This window comes from Bombina bombina, chromosome 2 (genome assembly GCF_027579735.1).
Source record: "Bombina bombina isolate aBomBom1 chromosome 2, aBomBom1.pri, whole genome shotgun sequence".
NCBI classification, from domain to species: domain Eukaryota; kingdom Metazoa; phylum Chordata; class Amphibia; order Anura; family Bombinatoridae; genus Bombina; species Bombina bombina.
This window is the reverse complement of record NC_069500.1, coordinates 600,554,401-600,576,961: the sequence shown is the minus strand read 5'-3', so window position 1 is coordinate 600,576,961 and position 22,561 is coordinate 600,554,401. Positions and strand designations below refer to the sequence as shown.

The following is a 22,561-nucleotide window of genomic DNA, read 5'->3' as shown; positions in this document are numbered from 1 at the left end:
TTGATATAGACCCGATACCCGATATAATGGGTCTTCCAGGTGGTTTAGTCAAAGACTTGTGTATCTTTGGAAGTTGATAGAACACTGGGGTAATTGGGTGTGTTATTGATAAGTAATTATATTCTTTATCATTTAAAATCCCCCGTGTTTTAGCTTTTGTGATCAAATCTTCCAATTCTTTTTTGTATTTCACCACTGGGTTGTTGGGTAACCTCTGATAGGTTTAAGTATCACTAAGGATTCTTTTGCATTCTTCATCGTAGTCACTCCTGTTCATGACAACTATGCCTCCTCCTTTGTCCGCTGTTTTTATAGTCAGACTGTGATTGCTTTCAAGCTCTTTGATGGTGTCAAATTGGGACTTAGATAAATTATATTTTACTTTCTTAAGTTAATTATGGATTAGATTTTTAATGTCGTGGCATACATTCATCTCAAAAGTTTCAATTGCACTTCCCTTACTGCTAACGGGATAAAATGTGGACCTTGGTTTAAAATTTGTATGTACAAATTCATTATCTGTAGAGGTCCTTGATGAAGTATAATTTCGTTCAATTGGTGATTTTAAAAAATGCCGTTTAAGCGTTAATTTTCTGACAAACTCTTTAACACTAATAAATGTCTGGAATTTATGCAGACATTTTGTGGGTGCAAAACTTAAACCATATGTTAATACGGACACTTCCTTTTTTGACAGTTCTATTGAGCTTAAGTTGTATATGCCTTTCACATGGTTCTTGTGTTTGATTGGTCTGAACATGATGCTTGTGGGTTTAGGTTAGGTGCGACTGTATCTAGAAGTTGTTTTCTTCGTCCTTTTATTTTGGTACCCCCTCTTTTTCCTCTGTGTATAACAAATACATTTGGCAAAGATATCAGAGGTTTTTTTCCCCTGCCCAAGCTGTAAGGCATGTAAAAATGGTCTGAAAACTAACCATTTCTTCTTGTGTTCCAAAAAAGAGAAATATAATATTCAAAGTCTAGTCAGATGTGGAGACAGAGGTGTCATTTATTTGATACAATGTCCTTGTGGTTTACAATACATAGGACAGACCTCTAGAATGTTAAGGGACAGAATCAGAGAGCACATATTATGCATAGAAAAAAAGAATACAGATACTGCACTATATAAGCAATTTACAGTAAAACACAGTGGGAACGTCAAAGATTTTAAATATTTTGGGATACAAAAAGTAAATAGGAATTGGAGAGGAGGTAATTACGAACAGAAATTACCTTTTAATGAATCCAAATGGATATTCACCTTAGACTGCCTGCATCTGAAAGGACTTAACAATAGAGAAGATTTATCACATCTTCTACTACTTAGCAAATAACCAGGCAAATATAGAAAACCCCTATAAACATCTTTGGGAAGATAGAGGACAGCTCTATAAGTCAGTATTTCTAACTTTTTTCAGTGGGCTGATATTTTCAAAGAATTTTTAGCAAATTTCTAATATATATAATAATATATAATACAAATATATATTTTAAGAAACCCTGACATTATTTATTTATTCCCTCCACTATCTTATTTTATCTATTCATTTTATCCATTTTATGTAAGTTTGAGCTTTGTCTTGTAATTAGAAAATTACTCAGCTATGTGGAAGAGTTACCCAACATTGTATTTTGGGGAGTTAGAGAATCAGGACAACAATACTTATATTAGAAATTACTAACTACTTATCTAGCACTCCTAAAATATTTATTCTATATAATTTTGACCATTCCCACATACAATTACCTAACTCTCTCTGTCCATTACATATGAAATATATTTTAAATCTGTTTTTAATTCAATGTGTTAAGCTCATTACTTGATTTTATTGTATTGTAATGTATAATTTGTATTGCTTTTCATACGTGTTTGTATATGGTATTGTATTCTTTTAACTCTATAATGTTTAATATGAATGTCAAAAATTAATTTTAATTGGAATATTTTAGTATGGATTTATAAGTTATTCGCAATATGTCTACTTGCAGTATGCCTTCTCAATTATAACCTATCAAATAAGCCTTTACCAACTATGCCTTTTAAATATATTTCTTTTACATATATTTCTTTACATAGGTCGCTTTAAATATATATATTTTTATATTATTTTTTTTTTTTTCATTTTTCACATATTTCCCATATATGTCCGTTTACAATACGGAATTGAATAGGGAAATTTTAATATAGTAGTCATATTCTATGATATCATCCGGATCTCTCACTTTCAAGATATGTCCATCTTTTTGATATAATCATTAGGTCTGAAACCATTGCCCATAATCCTTGACGTATCCTTATATTTATTTATCTAACAATATCCAGTTAACAGTATATTTATGTCTATACTTAGCCCCTTTATACATTATAGTAACGCTGGCATATACACAATCATATAAGACACACATAGCAAATTTATTGTTAATGTTTGTGCCAGCTAACAAGTATCCGAGTTTGACCCCTGTTTACATTAACCTGTCACGTAAGCAACAAATCAAAACAACCGGCAAAACCGAAAACGGAAATGAATTTCTGGATATGACGTCACTCACCCGATACCGGAAGTGATGTGACGAAAACGGCAGGACATAAACAAAAATGTTGACGATCAGTAAAATAATATATGTAACGATTTACGTAACAATTTATGTAACATATTAAGTTGCTCAATTAATTAGGGGTACTGCTAATATCGAAGGTATAAGAATATAATAGATAAACCAAAAAATGGACGAAAAATAATCTGTTATTAAGAGGTTGCCCATACCCATAATCCATTTCACTGGGGTGGTCTCTAAGGAAAATTTTGGCGCCCAAACACTAACATTCCATTGGATCACCTACCCTATATAAGGTCATGCATCTCACTCAGTTATACAGTCTTGAAAAAGGCTTGTTATCAGGCCGAAACGCGTCAACATATAATTGGTGAGATAATTTCTGATACCCTAAACAAGGAATTTACAAATTGTCTATAGTATTGTTTTTTTTCTTTTTACAGGAACTTTTAGGTATATCACAACAATGGGATTCTAAGTATAAAGATATCACTTATGAACTACCTCCATCTATATATATATTTTAACATTTATTCTTTTACACATTTTTAGATCACTACACTGAATTTTTGTTTGTCATTTTTTAATATCACAAATTTTTGCATCAACTTTTTTGGCATTCGTATTTTTGAATTTTTGTATTTTCGAATTTCTGTATTTTACATCTTTTCAAAGATTGGATTATCACCATTTTTTTATATCTTTTTGTCTTTCACAATCATTGGAGATTTCACTTTCAAAAGTTTTTTCAACAAGCAAAAACTAAAAAGGATCTCTTTAATCTAGACCATTTACGTGGACACATCAACACATTCACTTTTTGGACATATACAGCTGACTTATAATCTATTGGCATCTATTACTGGACAGTTGACTGTTTTCTATATTCGGAACATTTTTATCCAGAAACAGTACTTTCTAACTTTTTCCAATTTGTCGTGGCTTTAATACTTGTCATTATTGACATTACTTTTTTTTTTTTCATAGTCTCTTTTCTTTTTTAAGTTATTATTTGTTATTTAGATTTTTACATTTGTTATTGTATTCATGGATCCATGATTTTTAAACCTGTTATGCATTGTATAGGTTTGTATAAAGATTAAATTGTTTAATGTTCGCATTCACCTCTGCCTTATATGCGCTCACTTCTTATTTTATTATATGATGGCAATTGTGAAGATGTAGATATCATTAGTATTTTATAGATCAGTGATAGTGTACCTCTAGTTGAAAGTTTCCCTGAACATAATTCAAATGGTAGTCTTTGTCTTATTAAATCCTATTTATTTGGGCGTGTTGTAAGAAAGTTTTTAAGTTGAAGGTATCTAAACCAGTGATTAAATGATTCCGCCCCACTGTTAGTTAACTCCAATCTGGGCTTTAATTTATCCCCATTCATAAATGTATAAAATGGTAAAGCATCATATAAGGTTTTTATATTGATAAGTCTAGTATAATCACCAAACGGTAATGACTCATCCAGTATAATTGGTGTAAGTGGTGATGGTATTGTTGAAATTTTATTTTTAAGATTAAGAGTGGCTTTCCATGTCTGCATCACTTCACGTATAATCGGGTAATTTTGATATGTTTTCGGCCAGCTTTTCAATGGTAGCCAGCATCTGCCCCCCAGCTGCTTATCTTGTAGCAGATTATGCTCTAGCTGTACCCATTCTTTCTGATGTTTATTCTTACTCCTACTATTCTTTGTAATATTGATGCCATCCTATATTTTAATAAACATGGTACTCCCAGACCTTCTCTATCCTTCAGAAGGAAGACAGTAGCTTTAGATACTCTTAGAGCGGTTTCATGCCATATATATATTTATTCAAAAAGGATTGAAACTTGGGAATGTAAAAAGTAGGAAGGGGGATTGGTAGAGTCTGGAATAGATATAACAATCTTGGTATGATGGTCATTTTTACTGTATGAATACGACCTAGCCAGGAAAGGGTCTTATGTTTCCATCACTTTATTTCTGTGGTAGTTTCTTTCAAGAGCTTTTCGTAGTTTAATTTGATTGTCATGCTTGGTTTTAGCTATCTAAATTCCTAAGTATTTTATAGTAATAGATTGTATTTTTAAATTACTATTTTGGTTAATTAGCTCAAGGTTAGATTTATCTAGTCCAAAACGCAAAAGTTCAGATTTAGAATGGTTTATAGAGATATTTGAGTACTGAGTACTGGCATGCCCCGCAAAAAGCCCTTTTATGGGCTGGTAAAAGAGCTGATTACTTTGTAATGTAGAATAGGGTAGGGACTTTTATCATTTTTTTTTTATTATTATTTTATTAGGGGGCTTAGATTAGGTGTAATTAGTTTAAAATTCTTGTAATATTTTTTTATTTTCTGTAATTTAGTGTTTGTTTTTTTGTAATTTAGTTTAGTTTATTTAATTGTAGGTATTGGTAGCTAATTTATTTAATTAATTTAATGATAGTGTAGTGTTAGGTTTAATTGTAACTTAGGTTAGGATTTTTTTTACAGTTAATTTTGTATTTCTTTTAGCTAGGTAGCTGTTAAATAGTTATTAACTATTTAATAGCTATTGTACCTAGTTAAAATATATACAACGTTGCCTGTAAAATAAAAATAAATCCTAAAATAGTTACAATGTAATTGTTAGTTATATTGTAGCTATATTAGGGTTTATTTTATAGGTAAGTATTTAGTTTTAAATAGGATTAATTTAGTTAATAAGAGTAATATTATTTAGATTTATTTAATTAATATTTAAGTAAGGGGGGTGTTAGGGTTAGTGTTAGACTTAGGTTTAGGGGTTAATAATTTTATTATAGTGGCGGCGGTGTAGGGGGGCAGGATAGGGGTTAATAAATTTATTATAGGTGGCGGCGGTATAGGGGGGTGCAGGATAGGGGTTAATAAATTTATTATAGGTGGCGGCGGTATAGGGGGGCAGGATAGGGGTTAATAGGTATTATGTAGGTGGCGGTGGAGTCCGGGAGTGGCGGTTTAGGGGTTCACATATTTATTATAGTTGCGGCGTGGGTCCGGGAACGGCGGTTTAGGGGTTCACATTTTTATTATAGTTGCGGCGGGGTCCGGGAGCGGCGGTTTAGGGGTTTACATATTTATTATAGTTGCGGCGGGGTCCGGGAGCGGCGGTTTAGGGGTTAACATGTTTATTATAGTTGCGGTGGGCTCCGGGAGCGGCAGTTTAGGGGTTAACATATTTATTAAAGTTGCGGCAGGGTCTGGGAGCAGCGGTTTAGGGGTTAACATGTTTATTATAGTTGCGGCAGGGTCCGGGAGCGGCGTTTTAGGGGTAATAAATTTATTTAGTTGCGGCGGTGTAGGGGGGGGGCAGATTAGGGGTGTTTAGACTCGGAATACATGTTTGGGTGTTAGGTGCAGACATCTCCCGGGATATCGGGCAGCAGCGAACATGAGCTTTCGCTATGGTCAGACTCCCATTGATTCCTATGGGATCCACCGCCTCCAGGGCGGTGGATTGAAATCCAGGTACGCTGGCCCAGAATAGTGGCGAGTGTACCTGGTAGTAGTTTGATAACTACCAAAAGTAGTCAGATTGTGCCGAACTTGCGTTCAGAACATCTGGAGTGACATAAGCATCGATCTGTGTCAGACTGAGTCCGTCGGATCGAAGCTTACATCACTATATTCCACTTTTGCCGGGCAGTAGGGGTTGATAACTAAGGCGAATCAGCCTCGCCACAAATACGCTGCGGAATTCCAGCGTATTTGCGGTTGACGGCTTGATAACTAGAGGCCATAGTCTTAACGTAATATAAAGCTGCATATTTATTTGCAACAGAATACAGCAAAATAATAGCGCGTCTCACAGCTTCTTTATGTTTGCATTTATTAAAGCTGTTTGTTAAAAGCTATATTTTGTTAGTGTTTCTACTAGTATTGTTGTTAGATTTATTATGGTTATTTAGGGTTGCTTATTTTCTTTAAAGTTCTTTAGAGTTACTTTATTTACAGTTGTTTACTTTTTATTTTATTTTCCCCCAAGCTGCATATCTTGAGGGGGTTTTTATATATGATCTTTGCTTCAGCTTGCAACATCCAGAAAATACAACAATAACATACCCTGGGTCCCCGGCAGGCAGAGAGGTGAAAGACAAAGAACACGGGAGTCAGCTAGGGCACATCCTCTGCAACCACCAAGTACATTAACAACCAAGCAGACTGATCGGTCTATCTGCCTGCTCGCAGCCCACTCCTTACCACTTGCTGTCACTTACTACCAGCTCTCCATGAAGCTTCTCATAATAAATACCACTTTTCACAGCACATACTGATTCATAGTTCATAGATTATAACAGTCAAAACAGCCTTAGAGGTTTAGTAGCAATTTAGTAACGGTTCAGTATCTTTTCTGACCTACCTGGCCAAGCCATGGAGCTCCCTCTGTAGTGTAGTATCTTTAAAATCTTCATGCAGAGTGTGCAGCCATCATTCAGTCATGCTGTCCCATTGCTCAATCAGCTTTTAGCTTGTGTGTTTCTGGTGATCCAGCTATACAGCAGATAGAAGGCCGTCTGAGCTGAGCACTGTGATACATTTATGCAGGGTCATACAATATTGTGCTGGCTTTAAAGGTTTTAGTTTAAATGTTTTTAAAAAAAATAAAGAAGAGTATATTTATTGTGTAGTGGATCACAAACCACCCATATTTAAAATGTATCCCAAAAAGTAAATTACACATGCTGCTTTCTTTGATTTGATATATTAAGAAATGGGCTTCATAGTTTTTTTTTTATATTGGATACAATCACAACAAGAGAACTAAGCTCCAAAATCAATTAACAATATTAAAAAGTCCAGACTTCATATGTCATGCAAATCTGGATTTCTCTTTAATAGGAGTGAGGTGCCATATGTAAATACATTTTTAGCCAATTGGAATTGTTGTATGGTTTTATTAACTAAGGAGGTGGAGAGACATGACAAGTTATGACTACAGCTTTCAGCCGAAACGCGTAAGCCAATTCTCATCTCACCCAACCTCCGTTCCTGTTGTGAGCTTCATGCGTTTTTAACGATGAATTGTAAAATAAAGTTTTGGCATTTTTAATATAGACAAGAGTTTCTCTATTGTACTGACACATTTATATCATACTGCAATACTATGCAGAACATTGATTCACATACAGAGGTGATCCCCAACTTCAGAGGCGTGCATGTATAGTTATTTTTTAAAAAAATTGTGTGTGTGTGTAAAATCAGAAATTCAAGTGGTTGTTGAATCATTAGGTTAGTTTTAATTTTCTATTTATTCACATTATTATTATATTTTTTTTAAATTGTGGTAGTCCAAAGTTTAAAGTATATAGTCCAATGTGTGCGTGTGTGTATATATATATATATATATATATATATATATATATATATATATATATATATATATATATATATATATATATATATATATATTAAACATTCAGTTTTAACTTTTTCATTATGCTGCTTCACTGTAGATTTTCAAAACAAAACCTAAATTATCAGTCACAATCTTGTTTTTTTTTTTAATTTTTCATTTTATTACTGGAACAATTTATATATACACTTGTACAAAATGGGTAGACGTACCCTTTATTTAAACAATTCCATTTGCTTTCTGAAACCGAAATACAGCACAAATAACTTATGAAACTGTACAAAAAAAATTGTAAAAATTAAAACAGTTGCAGAAATGACTATGCTACAAAATTGCAAGTTATTGATCTGCATTTAAACTTGATAACATCTCACCTTACTTTCAGCACAGATGCTTGCTAAGCAACCAAACTGAAAGACTGCAGGTAAGTGATCAGTTATAGAGAAATTTCCAAGATGTCTCATGATCCTATCAGGTAGCAGGATTTCCTGCAAGGCAATGTACCAAAACAGAATGAATTAAACCTTTTCAGTCTCAACACACAGATGATCTCATTTTAATAAGAAATGTATGATAACACATTGTCTTAGATACATGCATTGAACTATATGACTTTGAAGGGCTAGCTGTTAGTACCATTTGGCTAGCATTAAGTTGCAATAGGAAACTATGATGCAGTCCCCTGCATGACAATATGAGAAAGTTTCAAAAGATAACTCTCACTGCCATAATAGCTGACACAAATGAAAAGTCAGACTGCAATAAAGTGGCTATGCTTTTAAATCTTAACTGTATACAATTAATCATTCAAAATAATCAGGTTTTTTTATTGCAGGGAAATCTAAAACTAGAATAGACGAGATGATCAGTTTTAAAGTCTGAAAAAGCCTTGTGCAATACAGTGAAATTATAATGAACTTTTTCAGTACTGAAAATCTTGAACCATTTTGAGTAAATAAGTAAAATTCTACAAACTCTACTGTGGATGAAACAATTCACACTGTATCATAAAAGGACAACCTCTCTGGTTAATTTGGAAGAGTTAATGCATCATTACACTAAAATAAAATAACAATTAGTGTTTCTCAACTTTGCATAGAAATAAAAAATATCAGTTCAGTAGCACACAGCAATACAAATTAACCTAAGGAGCCCATTAATATTATGTTGGTGATTTATTGAAACTAAATTATTGGGAGCCAGGGAGGAAGTACTTTTATAAAACAAAAAAATAAAAACAAATATATTGTTAAACTTGAAAAATAAACAATATTTAGAAGCCACAAATAAAGTCTGAAGAGCAGTGGTTACTAAGCTCCAAATGTGTATCACTAGTAGCATGCCCGCAAAGCATGGCTTGTTAATATCCTGAGGAAAAGATATTTAAACACTGGCTTAGCAAGTAGAGTAATATTATGAAGAGCTCACTGACATCATACAACATGTTACTTATAAATAAAGCTTAATGATTTTGAAGACAGTTCACTATGTATTAAAATAGACTGAACAAAAAGTATAAAAATGGGGAAAATATTTGTTTTCCAGATGTTGGGGAAGAAAAGGCACAAATTAAATAAATTCTCCAATCTCATTTTAAGAAACACATACATTTGAAAGTGGTAATAACTATGACTGCACTTAGTAGGTCCACAAAAATCATTGAAATATTGATTAAACTGATCTAATGCTTGACTTATTGGGCCTAGCTTTTGTCATTCTTAAATTAAGATTGGCGTTTCTATTCACGGAATGTTTATTGAGCATTGTGTTGACATCAAAAAAGAAGATTTCTGAATTTAACATAATAGAGCAGAATTTAGCATACAGAATAAAAGCCACAGCAAAATCTTACAAAATATCTTTTTTTTTTTTTTTTGGTGGTAGAAGACACACACGTCACAAAATTAATGTTGTTTTTTGTTATTGTTACATAAACTAAAGTTAATCTTTTGTCTGATTTAAATGCAGAGTGTTAAACCGTAGTATAATATAGCTATTTCGTATTTAGTAACCACTCAAAATCCAATTAAAAGAAACAACTTAAAAATCATAAACTGCTCAAAATTGTATGGCAAACACCTTTGCAACTTGATATTATTTTACTTATGAAACAGACTGTCTACCACATTATACTTACAATGAGGAACACTCTAGAATGAACGATTAATGTATATAAAAAAAACTTGACTTTTACTTGTGTAAGACATTGCAAAGAATTTGTGCTTCACTCAAGGTATTTTTTTTCTTCTACTCAATGTGCAAAACCAGAAATGCTTGTAATTTTACAGTTTACTAATTTGAGAATTTTTCTTTCTTGCACTGGCCAGAGGGGAGGGGAGAGACAAAGATAGAGAGTAACTGTAAAAAAAAGGTTTTTATTTTGTTTTTCTATTTTGAATGGAAGAATTACTTTGTATTAAAAAAAGAAAACCAAAAAAAAAAAAACAGAGAGGTAGAAAGTTAATGTTTTTTCCTGAAATTCCTTTTTTCATGGTAGATTTTTCTTGTAGTATGTGTTCGCAATAGTCTTTATGAAAAAAAGTAATTGCACAGCAATAAAAACATAGCAAATGTGATTTGCCGTTTTAATTAAAGGGAAATTACTGTGCTGTACGTCCAAACTTCCACCTCCTGTAACTGTTAACTAACATGGGATTATAGTTGATTATGCACTCTACATCATCATCGATATTCAGCTACGCCTGCTCTTCCATGCACAGTTTTATTTTTTTTATATAATATTGTCACATAAGAATAATGAATAAATCCTGAAGTGTAACCATTACTCATTGTGTTTGAATTGTGTGTGCCCCTCAAATTATCTAAATTACAAAAAAAAATCCACTGAAAGACAAGTAAAGGAGGCATTGAAGCCCTCAAGTATAAAAGACTATAAAAAGGAATCCCTTATGACCATAGAAAACAGTCTAATGTTGGCAATTATTTTCTCAGTGTTATTTTAGTATACTAGGGCTTAGTGCTACTGCTTACATTTCATGCTCACATACAAATAAAATTGTTCTTAAAGGCTAAGTGAATCAGTGAGCAAAGGAGTGTAAAGCAGGATGTCCCCATTGCTTCATCTGATGGGTTTTCTTCTATGAAGGCAGCAAGGTAGCAAACTCATTCCTACAGGATAGGCCATGAGATAATATAGTGTGACTTATGGTAGACTTCTCTGCCATTTCATCTGAGCACACGTAGAGTGCAGTGTGACTGGAGTGCTTGAGGGCTCTTTGTGATATCTGGAATGGATCCATTTTGTTTAAAAGTACAAACACATTTATATTGTAAACTGCCTGTGTGGCCAAATGCTGCATAGTTCACCTCTTCACGTCAGGAGAGGCCTGTAACACTACTAACAGAATATTGTGAGCCCTTCAGTATGAAAAAAAAAAGGCTTTGTGTGAAATCACTGGAAACATAAGGTGCAAAAAAAGTCAATATTCAACTTGGTGCAATGTGCTACCAAAATGAGTTATGTAAACGTGAAATTGAATCTTTAATAACCTAAATGACACAATGGCGAGGCTTTTAAAGTAATTTTGTTTTTTTAAATCTGTGCTTGTGATGTTTTTGTCACAGTTATATCATTTCTCTTCTAAGAAGTGTGAAACTAATAAATGCTAAGCATGTATGCCTGGTATTGTTATACTGCACAGAACGGTTGCAAGTTGTCACTGTTCAATGTACCAATGCCTAGTTGCTGAAGCAATCAATGATGGTATTATATCTGCTAAAAGAAGAGTCAAACATTCTGGTTTTGCAGAATGACTTGTGACTGCTATGTCCACAATACAACGTGCACTGTAACACTAATATATTCTGATGATCCTCAACTAGTACTTTATACTTGCAGGGTAAAGCCATACACTTTCATTCACTCTCTTTTTTTAAATTGCATTTTACTCCTCAGGCAGATGCAGTCAAACGTTCTAACAAATTATCCATCAGTTGAGTAGGGCATGGAAATGTTCCTTATAATTGGGGTGTGTATTCTGCACATGAAACAATACAATTTGACTATTGAGCACAGCATCTCTTCCCTTAAGAACTGTTGATCCTCCTGTAGACGATTGCTGACACTGGCTACATACATAAGAGCTCTACAAAGCAGCACTCAGTACCATCTTTTATGCCTTGTTAGTCTTTGCTTTGCTTAATATGCTTTCGTCTTCATGTTCCTTATCTTCTTCCAAACAAAGTTTGCAAAGAGTGGTGCAGCTTCTATAAAATGCACCATTATTTTAGTCACATTCAATTTGTGAAAACAGTCAAGGTTCATATCAGTAGGAGACTAATATTCCATTAACCATAAAACACAGGTCTAATATATATTGTAAGACAATTTCATTAGAAATCAGCTCTCCTTAATTCAAGTACTCACTATACTTCTTGCTTTTCACACCATATGGTTTCATCTCAACAAAAAAGTGAATTCCCTTATATAGAGGTTGCAATTGTTCACATAAACGTATTTTCTTAAAATGTAAAGCTAATCCATTGTGTTTTCTATTTCATTAACACATATTCATGCCAGAGCAAGCACAAAAGATCTTATGGTCAAAACCGTGATGGTACAAATCACACCACAACAAAAAATATCTAGATTTGTGTGCCACCATAAAGAAAACAAATCAGGCAGCAGCTTTTTAATACACTGCTGTAGAAGCATGAATGCTACATTTCCTCTGAAAAGATGCAAGAAGGTGATATGTACAGCAGCTGAGTAATTTTCTGGTTTAACAGCAAGTTTACTTGAGGACTATGTACTCAGATAAAAGATGAATTAGACCTTTTGGACCTTTTTATCATGCTGGGGTGGAAGTCGGTGTGACGGCGTGCATGCTTGGTCAGGTGGTCGCTCCTCATAAACCTCTTCTCACAAAGGGGGCAGCGGAACTGCTTCTCACCCGTGTGTGTCCGGTAGTGGCGAGTCAGCTCATCAGATCGCGAGAACTTTTTAAGGCAATCGGGCCATGTGCACGGGAAAGGACGTTCACCTATGGGGGTAAAAAAGAATTACCTAAAAAAGAGAAAAGAAAACAGAACCAACTAGAAGGATATGAAAGCTTTGGGGTGTCATACTCTTTTTAAATCTTCTGGCCCAGTTTCACTAAAGGGGTAGTCTTCTCTCCCACAAGAGAAAGGTCTCAATTTGTATTCTATGGAGGCTATACACTAAAGGCAAGGTTTGACAAATGTATATACAATTTAGGGGATAGACACACTTTTTATAGGAGTCATTTAATAATTTATATTTAAAAATATGTAAAAAAATTGATGTCAGAAGTAAAAATTTTAGGAGCTATGGATACCTAGATTTTCAAGCTCTGTTGTAATGCATTTAAAAGAACAGAACATTTAGAGCAGTATTGGTTAGCAGGATATTTTAGTATAAATTACATGGCTATTCAGTCACAGTAAAATGCTTATAAAAAAAACAAGTTTTACATATAAAGTAATTTACATAGACAACAGCGTTAAAGTGAATGTCAAGTTACTAATAGTGCCCCACGGCATTGGATAGACTTACAAGGGTTTAATTCATTAAATATTTTATATGTATATATTTTGCAAAATTTTTACCTATTTACCGCTGCGACGATAAGCGCAGCTCTTCTGTTCGCCATTTTCTCCAATTGATTGACAGGTGACAATTCGTAAAAGAACAAACCTTGGATTAGTTATTTTACAAATCGTCATCGGTCAATCAAATTGACAATATGGCAGGCGGGAGAGCTGCGCTTATCGTCGCAGTGTTAAATAGGTAAAAAATCTGTAAAATATAAACATATAAAAGATTTCATGAATTAAACCCTTGTTAATTTTTAAAAGTATATCCAATGCCGTGGGGCACTATTAGTAACTTGACATTTACTTTAAAATCTGAAGAATAACATTTGTAGTGTTATATAACCTGCTATTTTCATGCAAATGGAAGACAGAATATGAAATGTGCTGTCTCTTAATGCTATTCTGTAATTCAAAGCAATTCTGTGGGTTTGATTATTTATTTTAAAGCCCTAAATCAGGAAATCAAGCTGTATACTATTTGAAGATGCAATACAGTTATACAAAAATTGAGTCTGAAATTCAGTGTCATGTGTGTGATATATATATATATATATATATATATATATATATATATATATATATATATATATGTGTGTGTGTGTGTGTGCGCCTTTAGATAGAGTGTGAAACACCTTCAACAAGCAAGTAAACTTCAAATATTCATTTATTTTAGAACCATTTTCCCATTATTATTTCTAGAGAGATGAAAACTGTGGCAAAAATGAATGAATATGAAAACTTCTTCCATTTATTACCCTAAATATCATTCTATTTCCTACCAAAACATACATTAAGTGTGTATTTTTAATGCAGATAACATACAGATTATCCAGATAAAAGACAGTCTTAGACATATCAGCGTCATTGTTTTATATTAGTAATCTATTTAATCAAACATGCCAGGCATTTAGCAATATTTCAGAAAGAATGATCTGTGAAAAGCTATTATAAATAAACAGGCCTTAGAACATTAACCTAATCAGTCAGTTCTAGATGGGTGATTTACATTAAAAAAATATATAACTTGAATTAGAAGAATATTACGTGAAAAGTAATAAAATGAATGAATACATTGGCTGTTATGTCAGCTCATATATCCAACCGCAGGACAAACACACCATGATAGATTCAAAAATTTGATAGGAGTTTAATCAATATTACTCTATGAGTTCCTTTTATTTTAGAACTGTGATAAAATATGCTGTCCATATTTCCTTTTAATATACATTATTCGCTTTAGTTTTCAAACTGTCATGCTGCATAATTACCTATCTTATTTTGTTGTAATGGGAGGTGCATCTCCTATAATTCTGTATACTGCTTGTCTTTGTAACATTTAATAAAAATGAATGTGTGTATATATATATATATATATATATATATATATATATATATATATATATATAAAGTTGCAGAAGTGTACGACACTCACAAATAAGTCAGCTACCTGGTGCTCTCACTAGGGAGAAACAAACAGTAAAGCAGCAATGAATCCCACGGACGGGCACCGTGTTGCAGCCAGGATCCAAATGAAGCAGGCACACAGGTTTTTTCATAAACACTCCGGTTTATTGGCAGTATAGTTTACCAAACGTTTCGGCTCAAACACGAGCCTTTGTCAATGGTGTACAAAACCAAATGTGAAGAATTAAACAAAACCACACCTTAAATATCCACCCAGCCCAAGTGATAAACCAATCAGAATGTGTATCCGTGGCGCACCCACTCGCACAGACCTCAAACTTTTGCCGGGTTCAACGTAGGCGTGGCGTGACGTCATCACGTCACCGCCGTCCTAGGTGAAACCAAGGAAACATGCGTAACCATGGAAACAACGCATCGTCCTTTGTCAATCGCCTGACGAATTGCCGTCAGGCGATTGACAAAGGACGATCGGAACAACCAGTTGCACGACATTTCGCAACTGCTGGACATTCTGTTTCCTCGTTACGAGTGATGTTGATTGACCATGTGCCTTACAACAGACGTGGTGGTGATAGAGGATTGGCATTACTAAGAATGGAATCCCGCTGGATCTTCACATTGGACACAGTTGCCCCTCGAGGACTGAATGTCAACATAGACTTTGGCTGTTGGTACAAACACAGATGAGTTGTGAACTACTGGGAGTCATCCAGGACTTAATTTCTACCTACTCCTCAGGCATGATACAATGTGTACCTATTCGAATAAAATAGGGGGCTTTAGATTTTTTCGCCCTTTTTAGCTACCTCCCCACATGCCTTGATACCATGGGTATAGAGGGCTGTGTTATTAGTTATTTATACTATGGGTTGCAGTAGCGTTTTTTGCTTTACAAGCTATATATAAGGTTTGTTTCTATGTTGCATATAGATAGATACCTTTTCTATTATTGTATTTCTATGTAGGGTTATTAGGATCATTCACTGATTGACTTTCAATTTGTTTCCTGTCAGAGTCTTATCCGTTTGCACACCCGCACCACATCAGTGTTTATGCGTTGTTTCCATGGTTACGCATGTTTCCTTGGTTTCACCTAGGACGGCGGTGACGTGATGACGTCATGCCACGCCTACGTTGAACCCGGCAAAAGTTTGAGGTCTGTGCGAGTGGGTGCGCCACGGATGCACATTCTGATTGGTTTATCACTTGGGCTGGGTGGATATTTAAGGTGTGGTTTTGTTTAATTCTTCACATTTGGTTTTGTACACCATTGACAAAGGCTCGTGTTTGAGCCGAAACGTTTGGTAAACTATACTGCCAATAAACCGGAGTGTTTATGAAAAAACCTGTGTGCCTGCTTCATTTGGATCGTGGCTGCAACACGGAGACCGTCCGTGGGATTCATTGCTGCTTTACTATATATATATATATATATATATATATATATATATATATATATATATATATATATATATATATATATATATATATACACACACACACACACACACATACACTTGATAACTTGTTGATGGTCTATAACAGAGAAAAAGACAGAAAAATTAGATAATTAATATTTTAAGATTCAGACAGAGCATACAATTTTTAACAAATTTTTAATTTACTTTTATAATTATTACATTGTCTTTGTTCTTCTGGTATCTTTTGTTAAAGAATACACCAAACTAGGCTCATAGGACCTCAGAAATATTCAGTTGTCTAGCATTCTATAGTAGCAGTGTTTGCAATAATGTATAACATTGCAACATAGTTGCAGGCATTGCTACCATAGAATACTAAAGCTTCATGCCCACTCCTGAACCTACCTAGGTTTACTATTTAACAAAGGATACCAAGAGAAGAAATCAAATTTGGTAATAGAAGTAAATTGGAAAGTTGTTTAAAATGGCATGAAGTCTGAACCATGATCTGAGTGATTTCCAGTGAAGGTGACTTTTTATCTCTCAATTTCTTTCTTTCGTGATTCAGATAGAACATAGAATTTTAAACAACTATATAGTTTACTTCTATTCTCAAATTTTCTTCATTTTCGTGTTATTCTTTGTTGAAAAGCAGGACAGTAAGTTCAGGAGTCTGCTGCACTATATTGCAGCAGTTTTGCAATAATGTTATACATTAGCAAGAACACTAGATGGCAGCACTATTTCCTATTATGTAGTGCTGCAGACGTGCACACCACCTATCTGAATATTAACAAAGAATAACAGGAGAACAATGCAAATTTGATAATATAAGTAAATTGGAAACTTTTTTAAAAGTGTATTCTATATTTGAATCATGAAAGAAAAATTGTGGGTTTCAGGTCTCTTTAATTGGGCCAATTCGGGCCTCAGCTGTTGCCTTTTCTTGCACTACAATGTGTTTACCGGTCCTTGTCCTTTAAAACACTGTATTATGGTAAGAGTAGTAAAGGGGCATAAAGTGCAAACATAAAATGATTTAATGTGGACTATCACTTGCATTTAACTGTATGTTTAATCTTTGCAAAGGGGTTTACACATAATTAAGCTCCACAGCAGTACTTCACTACTGGTACCTACATGAACATATCTGGTGAGCCAAAGAAGAATTTGTGTGTAGGCACCAATAATCAGCTACCTTCCAGTAGTGCATTGCTAATCCTAACTAGATAAGCTTTTCAACAAAGGATACCAAATGAACAAAGCAAATTTTATCATCTAAAAGTAAATTGAAAAGTTATTTTAAAATTGCATGCTCCATCTATATTCATTTATAACACGATGATGTTTAAGCTGATCACAAAGTTAAATGCTAACTTCACTTAAACACATTCACACATGGGTACAATCTGTGATCATAGTTCATAGATTTGAATATCACACAATAACTCAGAAACAGTTTTTGTTCCATAATTGGGATAAATGGAAGTATAGGATGATTTGTATTGAAATATTTTATACATGCACACACACATACATACATGCACAGACATACATAAATACACACACACACACACACACACATACATACACACGTACATACACACACAGACATGCATATACACACACACAAAGGCATGCACATACATACACACACATACATACATACACACACATACACGCACAGACATGCATATATACACACGCACATACATACACACACAGACATGCATATATACACATACACACACGGACATACATACACACACATGTACATACATGCACAGACATGCATATATACACACGCACATATACACACGCACATACATACACACACAGACATGCATATACACACACACATGCATACACACACATACATACACACAGGATATAAGTATTAATCATAAACTCTTTGTTTGCTTAAGTGTTACTATGAGTTTAAATTTTCTATTAAAAAGTCTCTTTGTCTACCTGCACAGCTTTTCCATGCCCTCTGTAAGAGAACACTGGTGCAGTAAGAAAGGCTGTATTTATACATTGGCACGCCCAATCTTTACAATGGCTGCAAGCAGCAAATCCAATAAATGAGACAGACAGTTCAACATTAGAATACCATATTTTGGCATAACAAAGCATTTTTAAGTTATTACATTAAATTAAGTATTTATTCAATTTCATATCCCCAAAAAAATGTTGCAGTTCCCAAATTCTAACCGTATTATGTTAAAAGCATCATACAACATGATAACACAGTATGTTTTTACTGTAAATCTTTACTGCCAGTTACTTTGGCAACTAATTGGGTTGGTTTCTCTGGCAAGCATTAGGGTTAACTGCGTAGTCATCCATGCTAATCTGTAAAACAGACAGAAGGCAGTTTTGCATACCCATACAAAAATAAATATTTTGCCAACATGATTCACCACACCCCTCTTAGTCCTATAAACAGCATCTGGGGTAAGCCAAATCAGGGAATATGAATAAGCTGATTTAAAATAGATAAGTAATCAATGTTTTGATTTAAACAGTGAGAGTCTTTAAACGCAGATCTTGTTGGGGTTTTTTAAAATACAAAATACATTTCTTTTCTGCAAATATAAAATGTTCATCAATAATGTATGTAATAACATTATTCTTTTTCTTTCCAGTGATCTTATTCTGATATTATTCCAGTGTTCTGAAGAAATGTGCTGTCTGCAAGCAAACAATACAGCAGCAGAAATATAATGTCCTCACTAGATCTCAGCAGCAGAGGTAAAATGAGGTCATCCACTTGCTATAGGAGTGCAAAAGAGGATAACGAAGACGACTGTTAGACAGGTGACATAGCCTGCTGGCTTTCATCCAGAAATGAAAAAAGAATCTGCAAATGCAGAACTCAGACACAATTGAAGGAACTCAGACACAGATCTATAAAACACTTGCTGAATCTGATAATAAACCTGGCTATGCAACACAAACACATAGATGTTTACAGAAACAAAATGATAACCTCGAAAAACCTGAGAAATTGTCACAGAAATAGTTACTTTCCATAAAGACAAACTAATAATGATATTATCCAGTAGCAAAAACATTGATAATACTGTTCACAACAGAATCCTAGTCACAAGCAATGCTATTTTTGTTGTGTTGTTGTCATGGATCCTCGGATATTTTTTTTTCTTTGACCACTAAACCTATATTGCTCAAAGGTCTAAAAAAAGGTCAGTTTGCTTATTGAACGCCACTTGACCCAGGTAAACATTACTGTGGCGTGACGTCAAGTTCAAAAACGTGCAAGTAGTAACCAACCACGGGTTGTGTTACAAATATAGGCGTAACCAAGGGGTGTTTCCCGAATCTACGGTAACCTCCCTCCTCCCAAGCTCGAGAACACATTGCAACAACCACGTTGCTGAAAGCATGTATTACTGAAAGTGGATCTGACTCCTCCCATGTACAACTCATGTAGATCACACCACCAGCTTGTGACGATGGATCCAAATATCCACTAATTATTGTGTAATGGATATATTTTCTACAATTACAAGAAAGTTGTGATTAATTACCTGGATTATGACCGTTTACTTTGGTGTAAACGACAGAACTAGCTGACAAAAGGAAAGTACTTTTGAAAACCTAATTGTGGGGGTGGTCAAAAGGCTATAACTGAACAGACTCTTTGCTTGTACTCTTCTTGTATTCACCAGGGGGACCAAAAATGTTTTCTTGCATGCCGAGTATATTTACAGTCAGTAAAAAACCAAGTGAAACCATTTAAAGAAAATGTTGAAGCCCAAGAAAAAACTAAACCAATAAGTTATGTACATTATTTCTAAAGGTGGAATATATTCCTAACCTTTTAAAAAAAAAAAAAAAAAAGTGTATCAAATGATTTCTCTACAAACATCTCCACAGCTTTTCTAAAGAATTAGTGTGTGAAAATATTTGAGATCTGGGTACCCTTACATTGACCAAACTGTCTGTATCCAGTGGAGGTTCAAGGGGGTGGTATGCACCCACTCTTACTACTGTAGTAGCCCTTTTTCTTCAGAGTTACCAACTGCCCTAAATGTGCAGAGTATCACATTTTTTATATGCCCAGTGCTATATTCAGAGAAAGGACAGAAGTAATGGGGTGTTGAAAAAAGGGCAGAAGTTGTAGAAGATGAAGTGCCCATTAGGACACATTTACCATTGATATTTACCATTGGGTCAATGTGTTCATCCCAACATATTATGGTCTAGGACAACCCCTGTCTGTAAACAAACCTAGGATGGACTTACGTTGCTGTAAAGAACTTGAATGCAATTGTGGGCACATTCATATTTCTTTTACCCTAAATAAAAATAATTATTATGTATAAGTTTCCTCATAATTATATACCATTGGTGGGAAAACCTGATTTGACACAGAGCCTTGGTATCTGGATTGGTACATACACACAATACAAAGTAACTTTATTCCTTTTTGTGTGGGAGGGGCAGGGTAGCATTACTAACCTGTATGGACTCTGTAATGGGCTTTGAGATGGGAAGATTTACCATACACTTTGCCACAGCCAGTATAGGGACACCTGTGCCTCTTCTCATTGCAAGACCTCACAGGGGGCGTGTCTGCGCTGGGAGGGCGTGTCGGGGAGATGGGCGGGTCCTGTGGGAGTGGCTGCTTGGAGCCGGGTTCAGGGCTGTAGTCCATATGGCTGGGTGTAGTGGAACTGCTGCAGCTACTGCCCGGGCTGTGCGATGGGCTGAAGCTGAGCGCGGACTCAGTGGTTATATCACTGTCCGAGCACATGTCCTCATCACTGTGACTGTACACTGGGGAAGGCAGTGGTCGGTACTTGTTTAACTCTAGCAAGCTTTTTGCTATAGTCAGCAAGGTGCAATAATCCTTCCATGCTTCTGCCGGTCCCTCGTGGTGCTCCTTGCCTACCCCTTGCTCTGACACTGCCTTAAGGGTCTGCTCTTGTTCAGGCATTTTCTTTAGTTCAGCGGCGGACTGTGTAGAACTCAGGTCCTGATCCTCTTCCTCAGGGTGCTGCTGAACAGTTGTACGGTTAGAAATAGATACCAGGCACTGGGCTGCAACGACGTCCATGTAAGCGACTGCTGTCATTGCCAACGCAGGCTAGTGAGTGAGGACGATCAGTGATCCAGAGAGAAAGCAACTAGACAAATATGACTACGTCTCCTGCAGCTATCAGTGTGTGCTTCTCCGCACCCAGCCCCTCATCTTCATCACAGACACCAATAGTCTGGGACCTCCTCCCCACACTCTTCCTACTATAAAACAGTAGCTGTGTCTGCAGCACACTCTTCTTTCTTTTACAAACTTAAGTGAGGCAGCTCTCTTTACAAAACATAATCATCCCACACGTGGCAGAATTCAAGTCTCTTAGAAAGAAGCAACATTCTATATGTCTTCTGTGGCAGCAAATTCAAGTGTGCCCCAGATGCTTTGTCTTGCTCAGTATTCCCAATGCATTCATCCTCCTCAGTCATAAAGAGTCTGTGATGAAATCTCAGACAAAGCTGTATATGAGACACTTTTTTTCACTCTCACTCCCCCCACCTCCTGTCTCCTTCCACTCTCAGGGTTCAGGCATTCTCCTGCTCAGTAACAATTTAACAGAACCCCACGCGTCACAATGGGATGCGGCTCCCATAGGTTCCAAGAGAAGGGGACATTCTATTCTGTTTACCTTCATTCCTCTTCCAATCAAGCAACAACTCTGAAGCCGGGGCGGGCACAGGGAAAGGTTGTTGACCAATGAGAAAACTTCCCCAGTTTCCAGCGTGCTTCTTCGCCAGACACACATACACACACGCAGTAGCAGACATACAGCTGGCTCTTAAAAGGGCAACATACAACCATCTGTTCTTATTCGTTGGGCGTTGCTTTTGTATCAAGGTTTTGAAAATTAACCTGACTCTTTATCTAAGACTTTCTGTAATACTTTTACACCGTACAACCGGAAAGGCAAAATTAAGTTAAATATTAAGTTTAATGTATCACTTTTAATCCATTTATTATTTAAGCATAACTATCTTGTCTTAGTTGTAATTTTTAATTAAATCATTCATATTTATTTCTTGCTAATTAAAGGGATATTAAACAGTCTGCTTTATTGTTGTTCTAGAAAAAACACTAAGCAGTGGCATATACTAATCAGAAATAATTGCAATATGTATTATTCATCTATTTAAATGGACCTTTTATT

At 35.1% G+C, this 22,561-nt stretch overlaps 1 protein-coding gene across 1 annotated transcript; it reads right to left on the bottom strand.

Annotated features, from left to right (window-relative positions):
- Window positions 1-8,068: 8,068 nt before the first annotated feature.
- On the bottom strand, window positions 8,069-22,016 carry KLF9 (KLF transcription factor 9). Its single transcript, XM_053702513.1, has 2 exons — window positions 20,841-22,016; window positions 8,069-12,935 (listed from the first exon to the last, which is right to left on the bottom strand). Exons 1-2 carry the CDS (start codon window positions 21,454-21,456, stop codon window positions 12,706-12,708), a joined length of 846 nt encoding a protein of 281 aa, XP_053558488.1. The 5' UTR covers window positions 21,457-22,016; the 3' UTR covers window positions 8,069-12,705.
- Between the last annotated feature and the right edge of the window lie 545 nt (window positions 22,017-22,561).